Here is a 22,287-nt window from a genome sequence, read left to right as displayed (position 1 = left end):
CAGGGAGTCAATGATCTTATCCTTCACCTTTCCTTTCTATTTTTTTTTGAACCAAGGAAGGTAAGATACAAGAGTTCTTCTCTTAGAAATTTTATGTGGCAATATAATTTGCTTCTCCATATCTCCCTCCTTCTCTTTCTCCCTCCCTCCCTCCTTTTATCATGTTGTTGTTTTTTCAGCTTCCTTTTAAATTAGGCTCATGTCACCTGTCCCCTTATTTAAACTCCTGTCATTCTTCTTTTCTTCATGGTCTTTTATATACATACACATACAAAATGCAGGTATGAACTGTATAATCAAAAAGTGGCTCAGGAATAAAGGTGTTTATTTTTCTTTCTTTTTTTTTTTTTTTTTTACAAGTTAAAGGAAAACAAAAACCAGGGCCTGAATTAGATGTTATTTCTTATTTCTGACATCACTGAGACTTTTTATTACCGTGATATCTTGTTTCATAACTTATCTGGTAGCAGACTTTGTGGCAAAATCAATCTGAATGATGAATAAGGCCACAGAGAATTACAAAATCCATTGTTTTGCATTAGGTTCATGGGTTAAAGAATAGGAAGAAAAGCAGAAAAAAAATAAAAAAAATAGGTGGAGTATGAAGAGAGAGCAGTACTGTATGTAATACAAGATTTTTAAGATGAAGCTATGATTATGCCTCAAACAAAAAAGCAATCATCTTCTAAGGGTCTCCAAACCCAGACCACTGGAGTAAATTCTGGATGCCCAGCATTGTAAACAGAATGTAAGACAGTATTGTGACACAGTTTAGCAGGGCCAGAATGGCAAGGTATAGAGACAAGGGAATAAGAAAAACAAAACACCTTGCTAAAATGCTCAGTTCTAAATCTGCTAGTCTTCTTTATTACTTATATCTTTGTAATAATATTGTTCACTGCCAAGTCTGCCCGCAGATGGTGCTTTCTCTATTAATAAGTGTACCTTGCATCTTCATTTTAATTCTGGACTGACATTTCAAAATAAAGATTCTGGCACCTGGGATAGTACCCGGCATTATTTCATAGGTATTTTATCAACATTCATTGAATGACTAAAAGACTGAATGTATGCATATACATAGTTAAAATACTTATGTATTCATAACATTAAAAAGGATAAAATGACTGGAAATGAACTTAACCAAGGACATATGTACACTGAACAGCACTTCTATTAATTTTACAGGCGCACCCACTCTAGCATAGTATCCTAGAATTTAACATAAGGCTGACCCTCCTCTTCCATCAGGTACACATGGACTCCCTGTGTGGCTGCATGTGACCACCTGCAGGGAACTTGCTCGCTCTTTAATAGGAGCCCCTCACCAGATGGAGACCCTGCATGCTCTTCCCAGCCCTGAGGACTCCTCTGTCTCACTGGTTTTGTGTTCCTATTTCATGCCCTACAATTCAGGTACCGGACATACAAGTCTTTAGAAAGGTTTGCCAAATACTGTAAGTTCTTACTTTCAAAAGCCTTGAAACACAGGTGTCTGAAAACCTTATTCTGATGGATTCCATTTTGCTTCTTTGTAGGTTGTATTTGAATGCAAGTGGGTGCCTTTTAGACCTTTCTTTTCCTTCCTCAGCTCCAGACCTAGGGGTGTCTGTTAATTGGAAGCCACTACAAATGCAGCTGACACATGAGCTCACAAACCCCAGGGGCACAACATTCAGGTATGAGTTCCCTCATCAGGCTCCATAGCCTTCAAGGTCTTCTCTATTCTTAGAACTTTTAAAATTCATAAAGATAGAATGCGGAGGCCCAGGGAAACACACATTTTGCACCAACATAGATTAGGAGCCAACCTTAAATGCCAGCTGCTTGTGAGCCTTTGTAAGTCTCCCATTGATTTCACAGGGAAGTAGGTCAGGCTGCTTTTAACAAGAGAAGCCTCATGCTGCAGGTTTCACTTAACTATGAGGGGTGAATATTAAAAATTGATGTGCAAGGCAAACCTCTGCTTGATTAGCATCTGGGTAAAGACTTTACTAGGAAAGCCATGGAAGTTAATAACAAATGAGAAAATTGACAATGAAGTATTTCAACAGCTATTTCTGTGCCTGTAGCCTTTCATTTATGAGAAATATTATGGACGTTCACGTCATGCCTTGCTTACTTAGCCTAGCTAATCTGTATTTAGAGGGTTAGCATGCTTTCTATATCTCTGGTTGCACACATGTTTTTATACAACATTTCAGTCTTGTTGTTTTCTGATGCTGAATTTTTCAAATGCTAACTTTAATGTTTTTTCTCATGATGACTAACCACTTTAGAAGGAAAGGAGATTCAATTGGAATCTGCTTAGAAGCAACACTTTACACATTACCTTTTAACCACTCTCCGTCTACATACTAAATATTTTTTTATAGTAGGCACTTTGAGTCATCCTGGTTTCCACCTTATTCATTGGTTAATACCTATACCTTTATGGAAGCAAAGCCTTTATTTAAAAACTAGAGACCCGGTGCACAGGGGGGTGTGTCCCTCAGCCCAGCCTGTACCCTCTCCAATCCGGGACCCTGGCTCCCAACTGCTCACCTACCTGCCTTCCTGATTGCCCCTAACTGCTTCTGCCTGACAGCCTGATCACCCCCTAACCACTCCCCTGCCAGCCTGATTGATGCCTAACTGCTCCCCTGCCAGCCTGATTGCCCCTAACTGCCCTCCCCTGCAGGCCTGGTCACCCTTAACTGCCCTCACCTGAAGGCTTGATCACCCTCAACTGCTCTCCTTTGCAGGCCTGGTCCCTCCCAACTTCCCTCCCCTGCTGGCCATCTTGTGGCGGCCATCTTGTGTCCACATGGGGACAGCCATCTTTGACCACATGGGGGCAGCCATCTTGTGTGTTGGAGTGACAGTCAATTTGCATATTACTCTTTTATTAGATAGGCTAAATCACTTGTAATAAAAAAATAGTCATTACATTTGAAAATCACATCGCCAACCCAGTTATATACAGAATTTTTTTCTTTTGCTGATAAATCATCATATTATCATGTTGCCCACCCTTTTGTACAACAAAGGTGGCCTCTCTGTTCTCAGAGCTATTCTTTATAGGGAAAGGGCAACTGTGCTCCATCAGATGTGATGTCCCTCCTCCTTCAAGGCTTGGGTATCACCCAGCAACATTAAAACAGTCTGCCTCCTGTGGGAATGGAGAATGCTTACATTCTCACTAGTGCTTCATGCTCCTCACAGCACATATTGAATGATCCACTTAAGATGTCAGATCCTTTACCCAAGCCTAACTGAAGAGAGTTGCGTAGACAGCATGGAACCTGAAAATTTAATTCATATCTGACCTTACTTCATTTTAAATAAGCTGTTTATTCTTTCCACAGATATCTAAAAGTCAATCACCCCTTAGAATTGCAATTTACATTTTACAAGGTTTTTTTCTATATACAATTTTTATCTAATTTTTGGCAAAAATCTTTTGAGGCAAGTATGGAAATAAAACAAGTGAGACTTGGAGAGTTTGTCTTGGCTTAAAAGCTGTTTGGAGGCAAATGCATCTTTGGACCCAAGGACATTTGACTCCCAAGTCTTTTTCCTTATTGTATATCTCCAGTGACTCCCCAATCTTCCAACCATTACAATGAGATTATTTTTTAAGCTGGTCAAGCAAAGGAATTTTTTAAGTCAAATGAATAGAGATGCTGATACATTTTTATTCTCCTTATCATCTTCTGGAAATTAAACAGCAGAAGGGCCATACACAATACCATGCACAACCTAGCTGACAGTGTTTCAATATCCAACATAATATCTTAATATTGGTTCCAGAATCATGGAGTGAAAAATCTATGCCATGCTATTTTTCATGGACCTTACTTTAATTATTTTATAAAATACTAGAGGCCTAATGCACAAAATTCGTGCAAGGGGCTCTGCCTTCACAGTGCCAGCTTAGCCATCCAGAAGGTTGTCAGGACGGTCGTTCTGCTGTTTGGTCTAATTCGCATATTAGCTCTTTATTATATAGGATTTAGATTAGATTATGAATACTTGCTTTCATTTTTCTTGCTAAGTGCTGTCTGGTTTCTCCAATCAGTAACAAGACTCATTTCCCTTCTGACTATTTTATATGAAAATTATCTAAACCCATGTTCTCCATTGATATTCCTTGGAGCAGTTGATTCTGATACATCTAACTAGTGTTGATTTTGGTATCCTGTCCACAACGTAGATTATTTTCGATATTTGGAAATTGTGGTAGTTCTATTAGACTTTGCTATTAAAAAATGTTAGCTTTGGCTAAAACAATAAATCCACAAGTATAAATCATGCAAAACACAATCATAGGAGACTATGGACACTTAAAATGTATCTAGTCTTTGCTCCCCAAAACTTGCCATTTAATTGTGGAGGTTAGATACACACTTATCCATTTTAGTCAAACAGTCCTTGATCATTCACTGAACACACATTAAGTGGACTTTGTGCCAGAAAATGTGCACATTGCTGCAATAAAAATACTCAGTATTGTGTGCTGATAATTTAGTTGGGGAGGCAAACATTTAAATACTATCACAGCCCTGTATCAGTGGTGTTGCTAGAAGAGTAGATCACTGCTCCTTAAAAAGCAAGCAGAAGAGACAGAGCCCCCAAAGGATTACTAACAAAGATTCCATATTGCACAAAATCAAGAGAAATGTCCTCAGATAGAGTAACCAACAATGTCAGACGTTCTGTGACATTTAAGAGAACCAAGAGTGGGAAGAGACCAAGGCCAGAGACCAATTAGGAAGCCCTGGGTGACTTTGAAGTGAGCAGAAGAGTAAGCTGGGTTGTAGGAAATTAAGGATGGAGTGAGAGACAAGAAATGAAGGCAGCAAATCCAGAATATTCACCTCAGTGGTTTAGCCATAAAAAGGAAGTGAAAAATCATGGCTGGGTGTAGAATCTGCTTTTGCTGAAACATCATGGGCAATTTTATTATAGTTTATGTTTAATGATAATATACATAACTTGGTTTAGAAGCCAAAGTGCATTCTGCAGGCTTAAAGTGAGATCATCAATCAACCAAAGAAGGACTGCTGTGAGGCAATCTGTTTTAATTTTTTAGGTTTGAAATTTCTCTTAGACCAAATTGACAAAAGCTCATCACTTTGACGTATCTCTCTTGTCATTAATCCTTGGTGAGGGGTAATAACTAATCAATGGAAGAATGAAACTAGATTGTAAATATAAAGGCAACTTTGATATTCAGAATGTGATGACTTAAAGAGAGCAATCCTTCACTTCGGCGCGGATCATTTTGTTAGAAGCTGCTGACATCTCAATCTTTTCCCAGCCTTCTATTTCTTGGGAACCTAGGTTTTTTATTTGTGTCATAAGAACAAAATCACATTAAAATCACCATCCATAGCATTATGGTTGGGTATAGGGCTGGACAACGCATGGAGGCCCCATTCTCTACTTGCTGATTCTTTCTACCTATGGTTTTCTTTCTTCACTTAATCATTTCACATTTATAACAAGGGAATTGATACAAAAAGAAAAAAAATGCTATTTTATTTAATGTAACTGAAAGTTGACCAGAAGAAAATGTAGGGGGAAGTTTTCCCTCTATCATCAATTATCTGAAAATATTATAGACTTCTGGATTTAATTTTTTTCCTTTAACTTCAGCACTTCTAGGTATACCCAGCTAGACAAGATATGGTGTTTCAAAATCCATGTTCCACTCTCTCCTCCCCTCTTAGATTCTCCTTAGTATTTTTACTCCTTTCATTTGGGAATAGCAATGGCCCAGATTCTCCAGTTGATTGGTTAGTCTACCAGGAGTGAAATACTTAATTAACCTAGCTCCCATCAGCTAACAACAATAATGAGTTTGCTTCAACCGAGAAACACCATGCACTGCTTCAGACACTTCATTAAATCTGGAATTGCTACCCATTTATTGAGTTCTGAAAACAAGAATATTTTTAGAGTAAAAAAAAAGTATTTTCAAATGTGTTATAATTTAAACCTTTTTTCCCCGGGAACACATGCATTTAAGATCACCAGTCACATAATAGCTCCCTGGATTTATGCAGTGCCTTTCCACCAAAGAGGCTAAATGACTTAGTTGAGTGTGTTTTTCACTCTCTTTGCTAATTGAGTTCTGTGATGAATAAGTCACTCAGATTGGAATTCCTTCTTTAAAATGTTGGTTTCTATTATTTTCTTTTTAAAAAAAAAAATATATATATATATTATTGATTTCAGAAAAGAAGGGAGAGGGAGAGAGAGAAACATCAGTGATGAGAGCGAATCATTGATCAGCTGCCTCCTGCACATCCCCTACTGGGGATTGAGCCTGCAACCCTGGCTTGTGCCCTGACTGAGAATCAAACCATGACCTCCTGTTTCCTAGCTCCATGCTCAACTGAGCCACGCCAGCTGGGCTCTATTATTTTCTTTTTAAAATGTGTCTTTTTATCTTTAAACATTGAAATGATCCATTTTCATAGCTTAATCACTTATACAGACACTGATGATAATCTGACACCTGCAAAATGGTCTACATTTAAATGTCTTATGACTATATTCTTTACATCTTTCCCCTAATAAGTCTGCCTAGGATGGAATGGGCATTCTTTTAAACAGGACACTTCAGAACACAAGCAATGAGTTTAGCATTCAGCATAGTTCCTTTTTGGCTGAATAACTATATTGATTTCAGTGTAGAATTTTCTAATTCATAGAATCTGATCTTTTTTTTTCATTTAATTGTCAAACATATCTCATAGGCTTTTATTTCCTCAAGTTCAATAGTCCTCAAAAGTCACTATGCCTATTAAATCAACAAGTTCAATAAGTACTTATCATATATCAACTTTAAGAAATCTTATATTGGGCCATATGTTACATGAAATAAAATAATAAAAAGTATGCTTTTGTCCTCCCTGGCCATTTGTCTTAATGATGAATAAGACAGAAAAAAGTTTTTAAGACACATACCCTTACAGAAGTACAAAGTCCTCCTAGAATTTGAAGGAGAGATTATTTGTAGACAATAGCATTAAAAAAACTCTATAAAACAGTAGATAGACTCAGCAGGAATCCAAGGATTATATTTTGCTTTATGGAGTTACTGGGAAGTTCTTTCAACAAAAGAGAACATCAGTTAGAAAGCCTGAGAGGCAGGTCTGGGGTCATTTATTTGGGGATCTACAGGTCATCCAGATGCATCCAAAACAGCCAGAAGAGACTCACAGTTTAGCATCGAATATTTTCATTTGAAAGGTGAGAAAAATGAGGCATGAATAGATGAACTGATTAATCTCAAGTCTCAAAGCTTTTTAGTGGTTGAGCTAAGATGAAAGCCACCTCTTGTGACATCAGCCTCTGTCCTAGCCTCCTATATCATATTAGTCAGAATGTAGGGCAAACATGGGAGGGGGGAGATATGTACAATAGATACCCTACTTATATCAAATATTTAATCTATAGGTGTAAAAGTGTGGAAAACATATTACATACAAGTCAGAAATTGAATTTTCTGTTTGAGATATTCAATAGGAGAAAAAGAAATCTGTCCTACTATATTTCATGTATGCAAAATTAAACTGAGGGAATCTTGATTTTTAAAAAAAACCTGCTATAGCTTTATTTCTGAATTGAAAATGCTTCTGCATTTTATAAATCTGAAATAAAGGGGCTTCTTCTTAATGGAGAGAATTGCTGATTAAATTGCTGACAAGCAATTGCACTTACAGATTCAGCAGCCAGAGAATGTAAACACAAGGGATAAACACGTCTGCCTGCATCAATCAAAGGCAGCTGCAGTCTACCCCCAGAAAGGTGAGCAATTATTTATGAAATTATGTCTTCTTCAGTGAGTCTATGTTTCAATCCTGGGAGAAACTGAATGGGGGAAAACAGACAATGTCATGGTCCCAATTAACCAAGGAGTCAGATGTATTTTCAAAATCAAGTGATTTTACTAGTACATATACTCTAGTTAACCTCACCATTCTGAAAAAATTTTATTTAGCTTTAAAAATATTAATATTTAAATAGGCGAGGGTGTTTGCAGAACTGTTTGTGTTGTTTTGTGTGTGTGTGTTTTTTTTAATTTTAAGGGTAAGTGCTTGATTCTGTCAACTACACACGAACACAAATCTGAAAAGAGAGGCAATGCTCAAAAACATTTTGTATGTGGCCTCTTTTGGAGTTTTTGGCTCTATTTTCCTTCTGAGTGCTGGAAGAAGTCTAGAGGGAGGCAACCAGCAAACAAAAGGAGAGGACCTGACAAAGGTGATGTTTGACAGGGCCTATAGCCCTGGGTCTTGTCAGGCCTTCTGGAATCCTCCCCCTCCTATCCTCTGAGGTATCTTCAGGGGTTCTGGGTATAGCTCAAGCCCCAAATGCCTGTAAAGAATCCCAGCCCTCCAGAGGTTCAAGATCCAGGCCCCATCTCTGACCATGTAGCTCCAAGTTGCCATGCACATAGAAGTTCTGCCCAAAGTCATCATGCTTGTCAGTGGGCAGTCACAAGCTGAGGGCTCACCCATTGTCCAGAGAAAATGAGAAATCTCGAGTTGTGAGCTCTATTCTCCACCTTTCTCTTTGGTTTCTTTGTATAGTTGGTCCTCTGTGTCCATGGATCCCCCATCCACATATTGAAAAATATTCAAAAGAATATGGTGTGCATGTTTACGACATATTTAGATCTACAATGGTTATGTCTCTGCTAAACATGTACAGCCTTTTTTTCTTGTCATTATTCCTTAAAAATTACAGTATAACAACTATTTACATAGCATTTACATTGCACAGCGTCTGGTAAAAGTAGGTCTACAGTTGTGAGTAGCAAACCATAAAGTGTATTCTTGGTTATTAATTTTTAAATTATTTTCCATAGAAACAACTGTATATGTATTTTTGCTCTACCATGTATTTGGAGATTATTTAAAGTATAAGGGAGGGGGGGAGAAAAATGGTGGCGGAATAGACAGACGTGTTCCGAGCCTTGTCCCGGAGCAGAAAGAAAGAACAGCTGAGGGTCGCACTAGGAGTGTTTGTTGGCAAGTTGGGGGACAGCTGAACTCCAGAAGAAGGTGGGAGACTGCTAGACGGGGTTCCCCTGACCTGGCAGCTCCCACTGCGGCTGGGTCCCCTCCCGGAGCTGCGGGCTTGGACGCGGAGTCGCCGCCATCTGGAACCCATCTGAAACCGGAAAGTGGAGCTTATCGGAAGCCTGAGAATCCACAACTGCGGCACCCAAGGAACAGCTGCGAGCCCCAGAACAACGCTCCCCAATTGGCGCAAACACACGGGTTCAGAGGAGCTCTACACTCCACCACGGAAAGGTCAGATTTCGCCTAGGATAAGGTGAGGTCTCTGGTCCCAGCGCGAGAGAGGAACGCGCGTTTTGCGGGAGCTGGAGGACCAGGGAAGTCTGTGCCTAGAAAAATCGGTGGCTGCTGGGGCTGGCGTGATCTGTGAATGTGGAAGGGGGTCCTCAGAGCTGCTAACAGAAGGGCTCTCTAAAAAGCAACCCATTTTGATCTGAAGTGCAGGGACACCCTAAGAATTTCAGGGGTGTGCTAGACTTACGCGCAGCCACGGAGTGCGCACACTTGGGCTTTTTCCTCTTGAAATTCTTGCTTCTGATTACTAAGCCCAATTCATAGGTTCACCCAGTTGGGGACACCCTAGGAGACTGCAGGGGAAAGTTGTTTTTCTGGAACCTGGGGATCGGAGCGGGGAGTGACCATCCGAGAGCCAGCTCTGAGGCAGCCCACTCCCACAAACCGGTAGTGAGCGCCACAGGGAAAGAAGGCTCTAACACTCCCTAGAGAGGCCATAGATAAACCCGGAAGTCAATCCAGAGACACTGCCACCCAGGGGCTGAATCACAAATTGACTCTTGTGTAATCAAAAATAAAGGAATACGAATTAAGACACACCGCCTGCTTAAAATCAGGACTGGCTTACATCACTGAAGAGCAGTGGAACGCAGGGAACTGCAATACTGTCCGGACTGAGAAACAGGCGTGCCAAACAGAACAACAGAGGAAGTGAATGACCTTCACTACTCCACATTTTATTTTTAATTTTTATTTTTTTATTTTCATTTTTTGCATCTTTTACTCAAGAAACTAATTTTTTTCCTCACTTGATTTTACCTTTTTAATTATTACATTTTTATTTTCAATCCGTATTATTACTACTGCTATTTTATCTTTTTTTTTTTTTTAAGTGTCATTTTATTTTCTCTTCATTTTGTTTTGGGATTAATGTTCTACATTCTATTTTTATCTTTCCTTTAGCATCATTTTACTCTATCTCAAATCTACCTTTATGCCATCACTCTATTCCTCACTTTCCCTTTTTAGTGTCCTGTTTATCTTACCCCTTTCCTGCTTTAGATTTTCCCTATTCTTTCTGTTTACCCCCTTTTAAAATTTCACCCTACTTATATATCTAATCTCCAATCCCCTGCTCCAAGTCCATACACACCTCTCTCTTCGCTGTCTTAACTATCCAAAAAATTGTTCTTCTCTCTGTCCTTTTGTTGTTGTTCGTTTGAATGTAGATTATAACGAATTTTTATGCTTTTTTGTGAGATTGTTTTGCTTATTCTTCTTTTGTTTATTTTTTTGTTTGTTTAGTGCTTCTGTTTTCCCTTGCCTCACTCAATATTAGTTGGTGTTGTAGTTTGTATTAATCCCCAGGTACTTGTTGCTGGCATTTGCTGGGATAAGTGATTGTTCTATTGGAGTTTTATCCCCAATATATATAGTCTGTTTCCCTTTCTCTCTTAGTCTCTTTCTTGTCTCTCTTACTTTTTTTTCTTCTTTTTTTCCCTTTTCCCAATTTCATTTTGACACCCCCTTTTTTTCTTCTTCTTCTTTCTTTCTTTTTCCTCTTCTTCTTTCTCTACTATCCCCTGATTTGCCTTTCTCTGGTGGTCACCTTTATTGGAGGTTGTTAATATCGTGAATACATTTCTGTTCAGTGCCTTGTGTGTTGTACCTGGTAGTGCTGTATTTTGTGCCTTTAAATCGACGCAGGAGAGAGAGAACTACATAACCAGACACCCAGAGAAGAGAGACCATGGGGAGACAAAGACACAGCCCGCATATGAAAGAAAAGCAGGCATCACCAGAAAAGGAAGTAAATGAAATGGAGGCAAGCAACCTTCCAGAAAAAGAATTCAGAGAAATGGTCATAAGGTGGTTGAAAAGAATGAAAGACAAATTCGACAATATGAGCAAGAACCAAGAGGAAATGAAGAAGAACCAAGAAGAAATGAAAAATGACATCGCTGCTGTAAAGAACTCAATAGAAAGCATCAAGAGTAGACTAGAAGAAGCAGAGGACCGCATCAGTGAGCTAGAAGACAAGATGGAAAAAATACCCAAGTAGAGCAACTTCTAGAAAAAAAAATTAAAAGGCAGGAGGAGAGCCTAAGGGAACTTTGGGACAACACGAAACAAAACAACATCCGCATAATAGGGGTTCCAGAAGGAAAGGAAGCTGAGCAAGGAATAGAAAACCTATTTGAAGAAATAATGACAGAAAATTTCCCTGATATAGAGAAGAAAAAACCCACACAAATCCAAGAAGCTCACAGAGTCCCAAGCAAAATGAACCCCAAAAGACCGACGCCAAGGCACATTATAATTAAATTGGCAAACACCAATGACAAAGTAAGAATCTTAAAAGCGGCCAGAGAGAGACAGAAAGTTACATACAAAGGAACCCCCATCAGACTAGCAACTGATTTCTCAACAGAAACTCATCAGGCCAGAAGGGAATGGAATGAAATATACAAAGTCATGCAAAGGAAGGGTCTGAATCCAAGAATACTGTACCCAGCAAGGCTGTCAATCAAAATTGAAGGTGAAATCAGGAGCTTCACAGACAAAAAAGGACTAAGGGAATTTATTACCACCAAACCAGCAATGCAAGAAATGCTAAAGGGTCTGCTGTAAAAAAAAAAAAAAGAAAGAAAGAAAGAAAGAAACAGGAAGCGAAGAAGGAACACAGGTGTAAAGAATAGGAATGGCGACAAATAAGTACCTATCAATAATAACTTTAAATGTAAACGGATTAAATGCCCCAATCAAAAGACATAGGGTAATGGATTGGATAAGAAAACATGACCCATATATCTGCTGTCTACAAGAAACCCACCTCAGAAAAAAAGACGCACACAGACTGAGGGTGAAGGGATGGAAAAAGGTTTTCAAGGCAAATGGAACTGAAAAAAAAACTGGGGTAGCAATACTTATATCTGACAAATTAGATCTCAAACTGAAGGACATAACAAGAGATAAGGAAGGCCACTTCATAATACTAAAGGGAGCAATCCAACAAGAAGAAATAACTCTGGTAAACATATATGCACCCAATACAGGAGCACCCAAATACATAAAAAAACTCCTGGAGGATATCAAGGGTGAGATTGACAGCAATACAATCATAGTAGGAGACTTTAATACCCCACTATCACCATTGGACAAATCCTCTAAACAAAAAATCAGCAAAGAAACATCAATCCTAAATGACTCACTAGACCAGATGGAATTAATTGACATCTTCAGAACATTTCACCCCAAAGCCACAGAATATACATTCTTCTCAAGTGCACATGGGTCATTTTCAAAGATAGACCATATGTTGGGACATAGGCAAAGTCTCTTCAAATTCAAGAAGATAGAAATCATATCAAGCATCTTCTCAGATCACAGTGGCATAAAACTGGAAATCAACTACAATAAAAACAACCCAAAGAAATCAAACACATGGAGACTAAACAGCATGCTATTAAACCATTACTGGGTTACCAGAGAGATCAAAGAAGAAATAAAAAACATCATGACAACAAATGACAATGAAAACACTACAATCCAAAATCTATGGGACACAGCGAAAGCAGTCTTGAGAGGGAAGTTCATAGCTCTACAAGCCTACTGCAAAAAACAAGAAACAGGGGTAATAAATTACCTAACCCAACAACTCAAAGAGTTAGAAAAAGAGCAACAAGAAAAGCCCAGTGTAAGCAGAAGGAAGGAAATAATAAAGATCAGAGCACAGATAAACGACATAGAGACCAAAGAAACAATACAAAAGATCAACAAAACCAAGAGCTGGTTCTTTGAAAGGATAAATAAGATTGATGAACCTCTAGCCAGGCTCACCAAGAAGCAAAGAGAGAGGACCCAAATAAACAAAATCAGAAATGAAAGAGGTGAAATAACAACAGATCCCGCCGAAATACAAAGGATTGTTAAAAAATACTACGAACAACTCTATTCCAACAAACTGGACAACCTGGAGGAAATGGACATATTCCTAGAAAAATATAACTTTCCAAAACTCAATCAGGAAGAATCTAAACAGCTCAATATGCCAGTAACTATGGAAGAAATTGAAGCAGTCATCAAAGAGCTTCCGGCAAACAAAAGCCCGGGGCCAGACGGCTTCACAGGAGAGTTTTACCAAACATTCAAGGAAGAACTAAAACCTATCCTCCTCAGACTATTCCAAAAAATTCAAGAGGAAGGAACACTTCCAAGCTCCTTCTATGAAGCCGGCATCACCCTAATACCAAAACCAGATAAAGACAACACAATGAAAGAGAATTACAGGCCAATATCCCTCATGAATGTAGATGCCAAAATCCTCAACAAAATTCTAGCAAATCGGATCCAGCAGTACATTAGAAAGATCATACACCATGACCAAGTAGGGTTTATCCCAGGAATGCAAGGATGGTTCAATATCCGAAAATCAATAAATGTGATACATCACATAAACAAATTGAAAGATAAAAATCACATAGTCATATCAATTGATGCAGAAAAAGCATTTGACAAAATCCAACACCCTTTCTTGATAAAAACTCTCAACAAGGTGGGAATAGAAAGATCATACCTCAACATAATAAAAGCTATATATGATAAACCCACAGCTAACATCATACTCAATGGGCAAAAACTAAAACCATTTCCCCTAAGAACAGGAACAAGACAAGGATGCCCATTCTCACCACTCCTGTTTGACATAGTACTGGAAGTATTAGCCATTGCAATTAGACAAGAAGAAGAAATAAAAGGCATCCAATTGGAAAAGAAGAAGTAAAGCTGTCCTTATTTGCAGATGACATGATATTGTACATAAAAAACCCAAAAGACTCTATCAAAAAACTAACAGACTTAATAAATGAATTCGGCAAGGTAGCAGGATACAAAATTAACGCCAAGAAATCTATGGCATTTCTATACACCAACAGTGAACTTACAGAAAGAGAGACTAAAAAAGCAATCCCATTTTCCATCGCACCAAAAAAATTAAGATACTTAGGAATAAACCTAACCAAGGAGGTAAAAGACCTATATGCAGAAAACTACAGGACACTGAAAAAAGAGATAGAGGAAGATGTAAACAGATGGAAGAACATACCATGTTCATGGATTGGTAGAATCAACATCATCAAAATGTCCATACTACCCAAAGCAATCTATAGATTCAATGCACTCCCCATTAAAATACCAACAGCATATTTCACAGACCTAGAAAGAACTCTCCAAAAATTCATCTGGAATAAAAAAAGACCCCGAATAGCCACAGCAATCCTGAGAAAGAAGAATAAAGTAGGAGGGATCTCAATACCAGATTTCAAGCTGTATTACAAAGCCACTGTCCTCAAAACAGCCTGGTACTGGCACAAGAACAGACATATAGATCAATGGAATAGAATAGAGAATCCAGATATCGACCCAAACCAATATGCGCAATTAATATTTGACAAAGGAGGCATGAGCATACAATGGAGTCAAGACAGTCTCTTCAATAAATGGTGTTGGGAAAATTGGACAGATACATGCAAAAAAATGAAACTAGATCACCAACTTACACCATACACAAAAATAAACTCAAAATGGATACAGGACTTAAATATAAGACAGGAAACCATAAAAATACTAGAGGAATCCTCAGGCAGCAAAATCTCAGACATATGCCAAAAGAACTTTTTCAGTGATACTGCCCCTAGGGCAATGGAAGCCAAAGAGAAAATAAACAAATGGGACTACATCAAAATAAAAAGCTTTTGCACAGCAAAAGAAACCATCAACAAAACAACAAGAAACCCCACTGTATGGGAGAACATATTTGCAAATGGTATCACTGATAAAGGTTTAATTTCCAACATCTACAGGCAGCTTATACAACTTAATAAAAGGAAGATAAATGATCCAATAAAAAAATGGGCAACGGACCTAAATAGAATCTTTTCGAAAGAAGACAGAAGGAAGGCCAAGAGACACATGAAAACATGCTCAAAGTCACTTATTATCCGAGAGATGCAAATCAAAACGACAATGCGATACCATCTCACACCTGTCAGAATGGCTATCATCAACAAATCAACAAACGACAAATGCTGGCGAGGATGCGGAGAAAAAGGAACCCTCGTGCACTGCTGGTGGGAATGCAGACTGGTGCAGCCACTGTGGAGAACAGTATGGAGTTTCCTCAAAAAACTGAAAATGGAACTCCCATTTGACCCAGTAATCCCACTCCTAGGAATATATCCTAAGAAACCAGAAACACCAATCAGAAAGGATATATGCACCCCTATGTTCATAGCAGCACAATTTACAATAGCTAAGATTTGGAAACAGCCTAGGTGCCCGTCAGCAGATGACTGGATCAGAAAACTATGGTACATCTACACAATGGAATACTATGCTGCCATAAAAAAGAAGGAATTACTACCATTTGTAGACACCTGGATGGAATTAGAGAACATTATGCTAAGTGAAATAAGCCAGTCAATGAAAGAAAAATACCACATGATCTCACTCATTTAGGGATAATGAAAAACATTATAAACTGATGAACCAAAAGATAGTTACAGAGGCAGTAAAGCATCAAACAGAGTGTCTAATTACAGCGGTAAGGTTAGGGAGAGGTGGGGGAAATAAGAGATCAACTGAAGGACTTGTATGCATGCATATAAGAGTAACCAACGGATGCAAAACATTGGGGGGTGAGGGCAGGTATGGGAGTGGGGTGGGGGGAGGGGCAATGGTAAGATATGTACACATATAATACCTTAATAAAAAATTTGAAAAAAAAAATAAAGTATAAGGGAGGTTGTTTATAGGTTATATGTAAATACTACACCATTACTATATAAGGGACTTGAGTTTCCTTGGATTTTGGTATCTGTGGGAGGTCCCTCAGAGATATCGAGGGAGAACTATACCTGCTTTTCCCTATCCACTCTTTGTCAGCCCCTAGTTTCACAGGAATGAAAAGGAGGACAGATAAAATCCTTAATTATTTTGTTTGCTGAATTTTATTTTTAAAGAATATTTTAAATAAGCTAAACAAAATGTGTAGGTTCTCCTAAAATAAAATAGCATTCACTCTGTGTTTCCCAGGACAGATCAGTTCTTGAAAAGTTGATACTTCTTAAATGAGAGAATTTTTAAAAAGGCTGAAAAATGAAACTTAACAGTAGAAAACTCTGTATCTCCATTAATGTGAACTATTGTTGAGTATGAGGAAGCTCTTTGGCAATGCCAGCCCACCATTTTTACTTTTTATTCATAACAATACTAGATGAATGGCCTACATCATTCCTGTTCTTTATACTCTTCAGCTCCATTCATGACCTAGGTGTTCTAAAAATTCTAATACAAAGATATATAAAATAAAACCATGCAAAGGAAAGGTAAAAATTACAGGTAGATCCCTGGCTGGTGTGGCTTAGTTCATTGGAGCATTGTCCCACACACCAAAAGGTTGTGGGTTTGATCCCCAGTCAGGGCTCATACGGGAGGCAATTGATAGATGTTTCTCTATCTCTACATCTAACTTCTTCTCTCTCTAAAATAAATAATAACATGTCATCAGGTGAAGATTAAAAAATAATAGGTAGAAAATTATCATTTGAGCCTCCAAATTCACTTTAAATCATATTTATACTTCACCTACTTTTCCTGTATACACAAAAAAAATTACAGCAATAAAATGCAAGTTAATCACTTCTTACATGCCTCATATCCTTCATTTCTCTGCAAAATTTTAAAATATATTAATAACCAATTCAAATCAACATTATTATCATTAGCGAGACTATCAAATGTCCTCATATATAGTTAAACAACATTACAATGTCCTATCAACTTGGAAAAAATGCTTCTGAGAACAATTAATGTGAATGCTGTATGTAAAAAATTGTAAAGTGAAATGAACTTGATTCATAATCTACCCATATTGTCTCATTTTATCTCTTCCTTTTGCCCTATATCCATTAAGAATTGTAAGCTTTTAAGATATTAAATTATTGGATTAGCTTTGTCTTTCACAGTTTATTAAAAATAAGAGTTGAAGCCATAAACTTTGTTTGACATAGATTTTTAAAAATTAAAAAAGGAATAAATGTGCTTTAAATTGAATACTAGAAAATTATCAAAATTGACATTTCCAGTAAAGCCAGAGGGGTATAGAGAATAGACATACCAGTATAACTCTTATTCTTGAAATGTAAAAAAAGTATATATATACCATTTGAGACTCAGGAGTCATGAATGTTATACTGCATCATATCATTTATTCCATCCCTATGGTATCAGCAGGCATCTACAAATCCTATCTGGCAAGGGTGAAGGGGAGAGTTGTATCACTGGGCATACTGCAACAGTAATTATAGGTTAACTCCCAATTATCATCAATTTTGGATCTACTTTTTGGATTACAGAGGGATTCTGAGAGCCCCTATGATTTTGTTAGCATATGATAGTGTCTTTCTTTTATCTTCCAGAGTCAAAAGTAAATATCATTAGATTATACATTTGTGCTATCAGCATTTTTCCTCCCTTCTATTTATGTAAAATTGAAGTTAAAAATAACTCAGGGCATGCCCTTTCTCTGAAGAGCCCATACATGGTTAACAGCACATGGGAAGAAATTCAATCCTCGAATCCCTAAAAGCTATAAAGGGCCTGGATCATTTTTCCACATGCAAGCTTTGTTTTAGAAGCCCACAAAGCTCATTTTGGAGTCAACTGGAGAAGTCTGTGACATACAACACATAGACTGATTATAACAGATGGATTTTTCTTGAAATAACTCCATTAGTTAATCACTTCTTTTACATATACTTTTTCTAGCTAATTGGTGTAGCTGCCAGCTGGAGCTGTGAAGAATCCTGCAAAGAAACTAGTAGGTAAGGAGAAAATTCAATAATTTCACCAATTCTAGGATGAAACTTCTATTAATGTCACTATTACATATTTGAAAGTAAAATTGTTTTCTTTATTTTTTTCCTCCACCTTATTCCAAAAACCTTACCTGATCTGTGTTTAAACCAAGTTAATCATCTATAAGAAATTTTAATAAATATAGATCATGGTTTCCCAAACCTGACACTATTGACTACTGTCCTTATGGACCAGATAACTGTATGTGTCGTGGTGCGCGTGTGTGTGTGTGTGTGTGTGTGTGTGTGTGTGTGTGTGTGTGGTTGTCCTGTGCACTGTAGGCCATTAAGCAGCATCCCTGGCTTCTACCCACAGGAGTTCAGTAGCATCCCCAGTTCTGACAACCAAAAAAGGTCTCCAGACGTTGCCAAATGGTCGACCCTGGGGACAAAACTGCCTCAGCTGAGAACCACTCTTCTAGAAATAGGTTGTTCCTAATTTTTAATTCAATTTTTTTTTAAATACATTTTATTGATTTTTTTACAGAGAGGAAGAGAGAGGGATAGAGAGTTAGAAACATCGATGAGAGAGAAACATCGATCAGCTGCCTCCTGCACACCCCACACTGGGGATGTGCCCGCAACCAAGGTACATGCCCTTGACCGGAATCGAACCTGGGACCTTCAGTCCACAGGTCGACGCTCTATCCACCGAGCCAAACCGGTTTCGGCTTAATTCAATTTTTAAATAATTTTTAAAATAATTGTATGTACGCATGTAATGGTGTATTTAATACCAGACATGTCTAACATAATATGAATTGTTGCCTTTAGTCAGGTAAATAAAATAGGTTTGGAGGGGGCAGGGGGTTATTTAAGCTGCTAACACTTTCATAAATCTCTCTGAGTAAAGAAAAAAATAGGTAAGGTAAGTGGTTTATAAGTATCAATGAATATTAATTATCTAAGGAGTGTCATCATCATCTTCATCATCAATATTATTAAGGATTTCTTTTCCTTTAAGTCTGTGTGTATAGATAAATAACAAAATCCTGTGCTGGGATCATTTGAGATATAAATGGTAAATTATCAACATAGTCGCCTAAAGCATTTTTAAATACAGGAAAGCAGTGCAATTTAATGAAATGGACATTGAGAAAACTGTGTCTGTTGTGACTTTATTCTGTACTTAGGGAGTAATTTCAGGTTCACAAAAGGATTAGACATTCAATACAGACATTTCCTGGTCTTTGAAATTAAGTGGTAAGTATAATGTTCCCTACGTATTTATTACTTAGTGATTTTTCCCTGGTTTATATATGCATTGATCCAGGGAGAGAACCAGAGGAATAAGGTGCTAATTAGCCTGGCTTTAAAAGGGAAACAACCAACGTATTATAGTTTAGAGCAGTGGTCGGCAAACTGCGGCTCGCGAGCCACATGCGGCTCTTTGGCCCCTTGAGTGGGGCTCTTCCACAAAATACCACAGCCTGGGCGAGTCTATTTTGAAGAAGTGGCGTTAGAAGAAGTTTAAGTTTAAAAAAATTTGGCTCTCAAAAGAAATTTCAATTGTTGTACTGTTGATATTTGGCTCTGTTGACTAATGCGTTTGCCGACAACTGGTTTAGAGTGATGGTCAGGCTATAACATAAAGTATGCAGACAGAATCATTCATTATCCCACATAATAAAAGCCCAGTGACTGAAAGGTGGAACGACCAAATGACCGGTCGACCAGTCACTATTATGTGCACTGACCACCAGGGGGCAGACACTCAATGCAGGAGCTGCCCCCTGGTGGTCAGTGTGCTACCACAGTTGGAGCACTGCTCAGCACTGGGATAAGTGGCTCTCCCACAGTGGGCCAATCCCCACATGCCATGCCCCCCACCAGTGCACGAATTCTGTGCACCAGGCCTCTAGTATGTTAAAAAAAGTACTAAGTTCCATCTGAATTGCTATCTTTCCAACAAATGTTTGCTAACACAGATTAGCTCAAGTGGGCTGTTAATATAGGATAAATTTAACATTTATCAATTCCATGTTTGAATGTATAATTTCTCCCTCCACATCAAGATAGTTACCTAAACATTTCAGTGTCTGTTTTCTTTAGATTTTCCAGAGCCACTGTAAGAATTGAGACTTTCCATTTCAATTAAAAAAAAAAAAAAAAAAAGCATTCTTCGTTTTAAATGAATAGGTTATATTGTGCAGATTTTCACTTTGGGTTCTAGAGAGCACTATTATCTGTACCATGGCAGAAGAAAAACAACACGTTTTGAGATTTCAACTAAAAGGACTGGCGATCCTGTACTACCTATGTGCGTTATGTGTGCATAAGAGCTTCCTGTAATTTTAAGTCACAAACTGACCGGTTAGGCTAGCACCTGATCTGCACAACTTACTCTCTGCAGGTTCCTTCGACTTGCGGCCGCTGGATGACTTCCTCAGCAGGCTTCGTCCGGAGGTAAAGAGGCTGGTTAGTTCTTCCAAAGGACTCGTGGGCGTCCTGGACCGGGAGCCGCCGGGAGCCGCCCCGTAGGTGCTGACCGAGGCATTGACCATCTTGCTCCCATCCTGCGACACTGGCCTGGTGGTCGAATGAGGCACTGATGGAGAGCTCCTTGAGAGGCTGCCAGAATGCAGGGCGTCGTAGGGAGGAGGCCTTTTGAGACTGAGGGGGGTGAGGGACCTCCCCATGCTCACAGGGGACGGGGAGGCCGAGTGACTTTTCGGGTAGCCGTGGGGGGACTGCGTTCGGTACAACGTGGATGGCGGGGGAGGGGAGGAGGAGAGCACAGCGGCAGCAGCAGCAGCAGGTCCCAGGGCCCCGCTCTGGTCCTTGTCCAGTTTAGGGTGGCTGGAGGCGTGGGGGGGCAGCGAGGATGGAGACGCTCCGGCCTGTTTCATGTAAGACACATTTTCCAGCACCGGAAGCTTGGTGACCTCCAGTGGGGTGAGCGGAGACTCGTCAGAATTGGGGGAGCACTGCACCGGGGCAGGTGGGAACACCAGCAGAGGGGGTCTATGGGAAAGCAGGTTGGGGAAGGGCGGGGGGATGTCACAAAGCAAACCCTTTGGAGTGCATGGCACTGAGGACTTGGCGAAGTCCAAGTCAGGCACCGTGGGAGTAGCACACTGCGAAGAACAACTGTGATGTTCAAGGTCACATTTGGAGTCTGGGCCCAAGTCATCAAAAATGGGGTATTTCATTTCCTCGTAGACAGCCTCGCTCTGGTCGTCATCCTCTTTCCTGAAGTCTCGGAGGATGTTCCCTACCATCTCGATGTACACGGGCTCCTCGTCCTCGGGGTCCCCTGCGGGGCTGCTCATCTGGGAGAGGGAGGCGTCCCGCGTGAGGGAGGTCCTCCTGGGCGCGTGCTTTTTCATGTACGTTTCATCAAAAGATGTGCTGAGCTGAGTGTTCGGATTCCGTTTCGGTTTTGGAGGAGGAATCTTCTTTGAATACTCGTCACTGTTGGGTCTCGGTTTAGCTGAAACTAAAAAAAAAAAAAAAAAAAGAGGAAAAATAAAATCCATGAGTACAATGGGAAAGTTTTCAAAAGTAATTTGCACATGGGCTTACTGTTACACACTTTGGATGGGAGGGGTAGTCTTCTTCATTCCTAACTTGAGGCTTAGACTAAAAATTAAACAAAAGGCCCAACTGGTGTGTCTCACAGGTTGAGCCTCCACCTATGAACCAGGAGGTCCCAGTCAGGACACATAAACTGGGTTGCGAGCTCGATCCCCAGTAGGGGGCTGTAGAAGGCAGCCCATCAATGATTCTCATTGATGTTTCTATCTCTCCCCCTCTCCTTTCTTTTCTGAAATCAATAAAAATTATATATATATATATATATATATATATATATATATATATATACCTTTTTAAAAATCAAGCAAAAGTCCAATATATACAATAGTCAGAAAAAAACTGGTAATGGAATAATAGTAATATTTATCTTCAAACTCATGTTAATAATCCTGCACTGCTAAATGCATTAAAACCAGGATACTTGTCCCTCTGTCTCAAGATTTCTAAATAGAAACCTTCAGATGAAACACTTGGATAAAAACAATCACAAATGTCATAAAAATTCATCTGGAAGAATTAAGGGA

The 22,287-nt window shown here is 39.0% G+C and overlaps 1 protein-coding gene across 3 annotated transcripts in view; it reads right to left on the bottom strand.

The window, feature by feature from the left end:
- The window catches only part of NYAP2 (neuronal tyrosine-phosphorylated phosphoinositide-3-kinase adaptor 2), a 240,673-nt gene that overhangs the window by 64,836 nt on the left and 153,550 nt on the right, over positions 1–22,287 (bottom strand). For all 3 annotated transcript variants that reach the window (XM_080669908.1, XM_080669907.1, XM_080669909.1), the window contains one exon: positions 20,571–21,665. In XM_080669908.1, coding sequence (XP_080526034.1) covers positions 20,571–21,665 — 1,095 coding nt within the window. The remainder of the gene's footprint in view (positions 1–20,570; positions 21,666–22,287) is intronic.

This window comes from Plecotus auritus, assembly GCF_963455305.1.
Source record: "Plecotus auritus genome assembly, chromosome: 5".
NCBI classification, from domain to species: Eukaryota; Metazoa; Chordata; class Mammalia; order Chiroptera; family Vespertilionidae; genus Plecotus; species Plecotus auritus.
The sequence above is the reverse complement of the archived record's forward strand: the minus strand, read 5'-3'. Positions and strand labels throughout refer to the sequence as shown.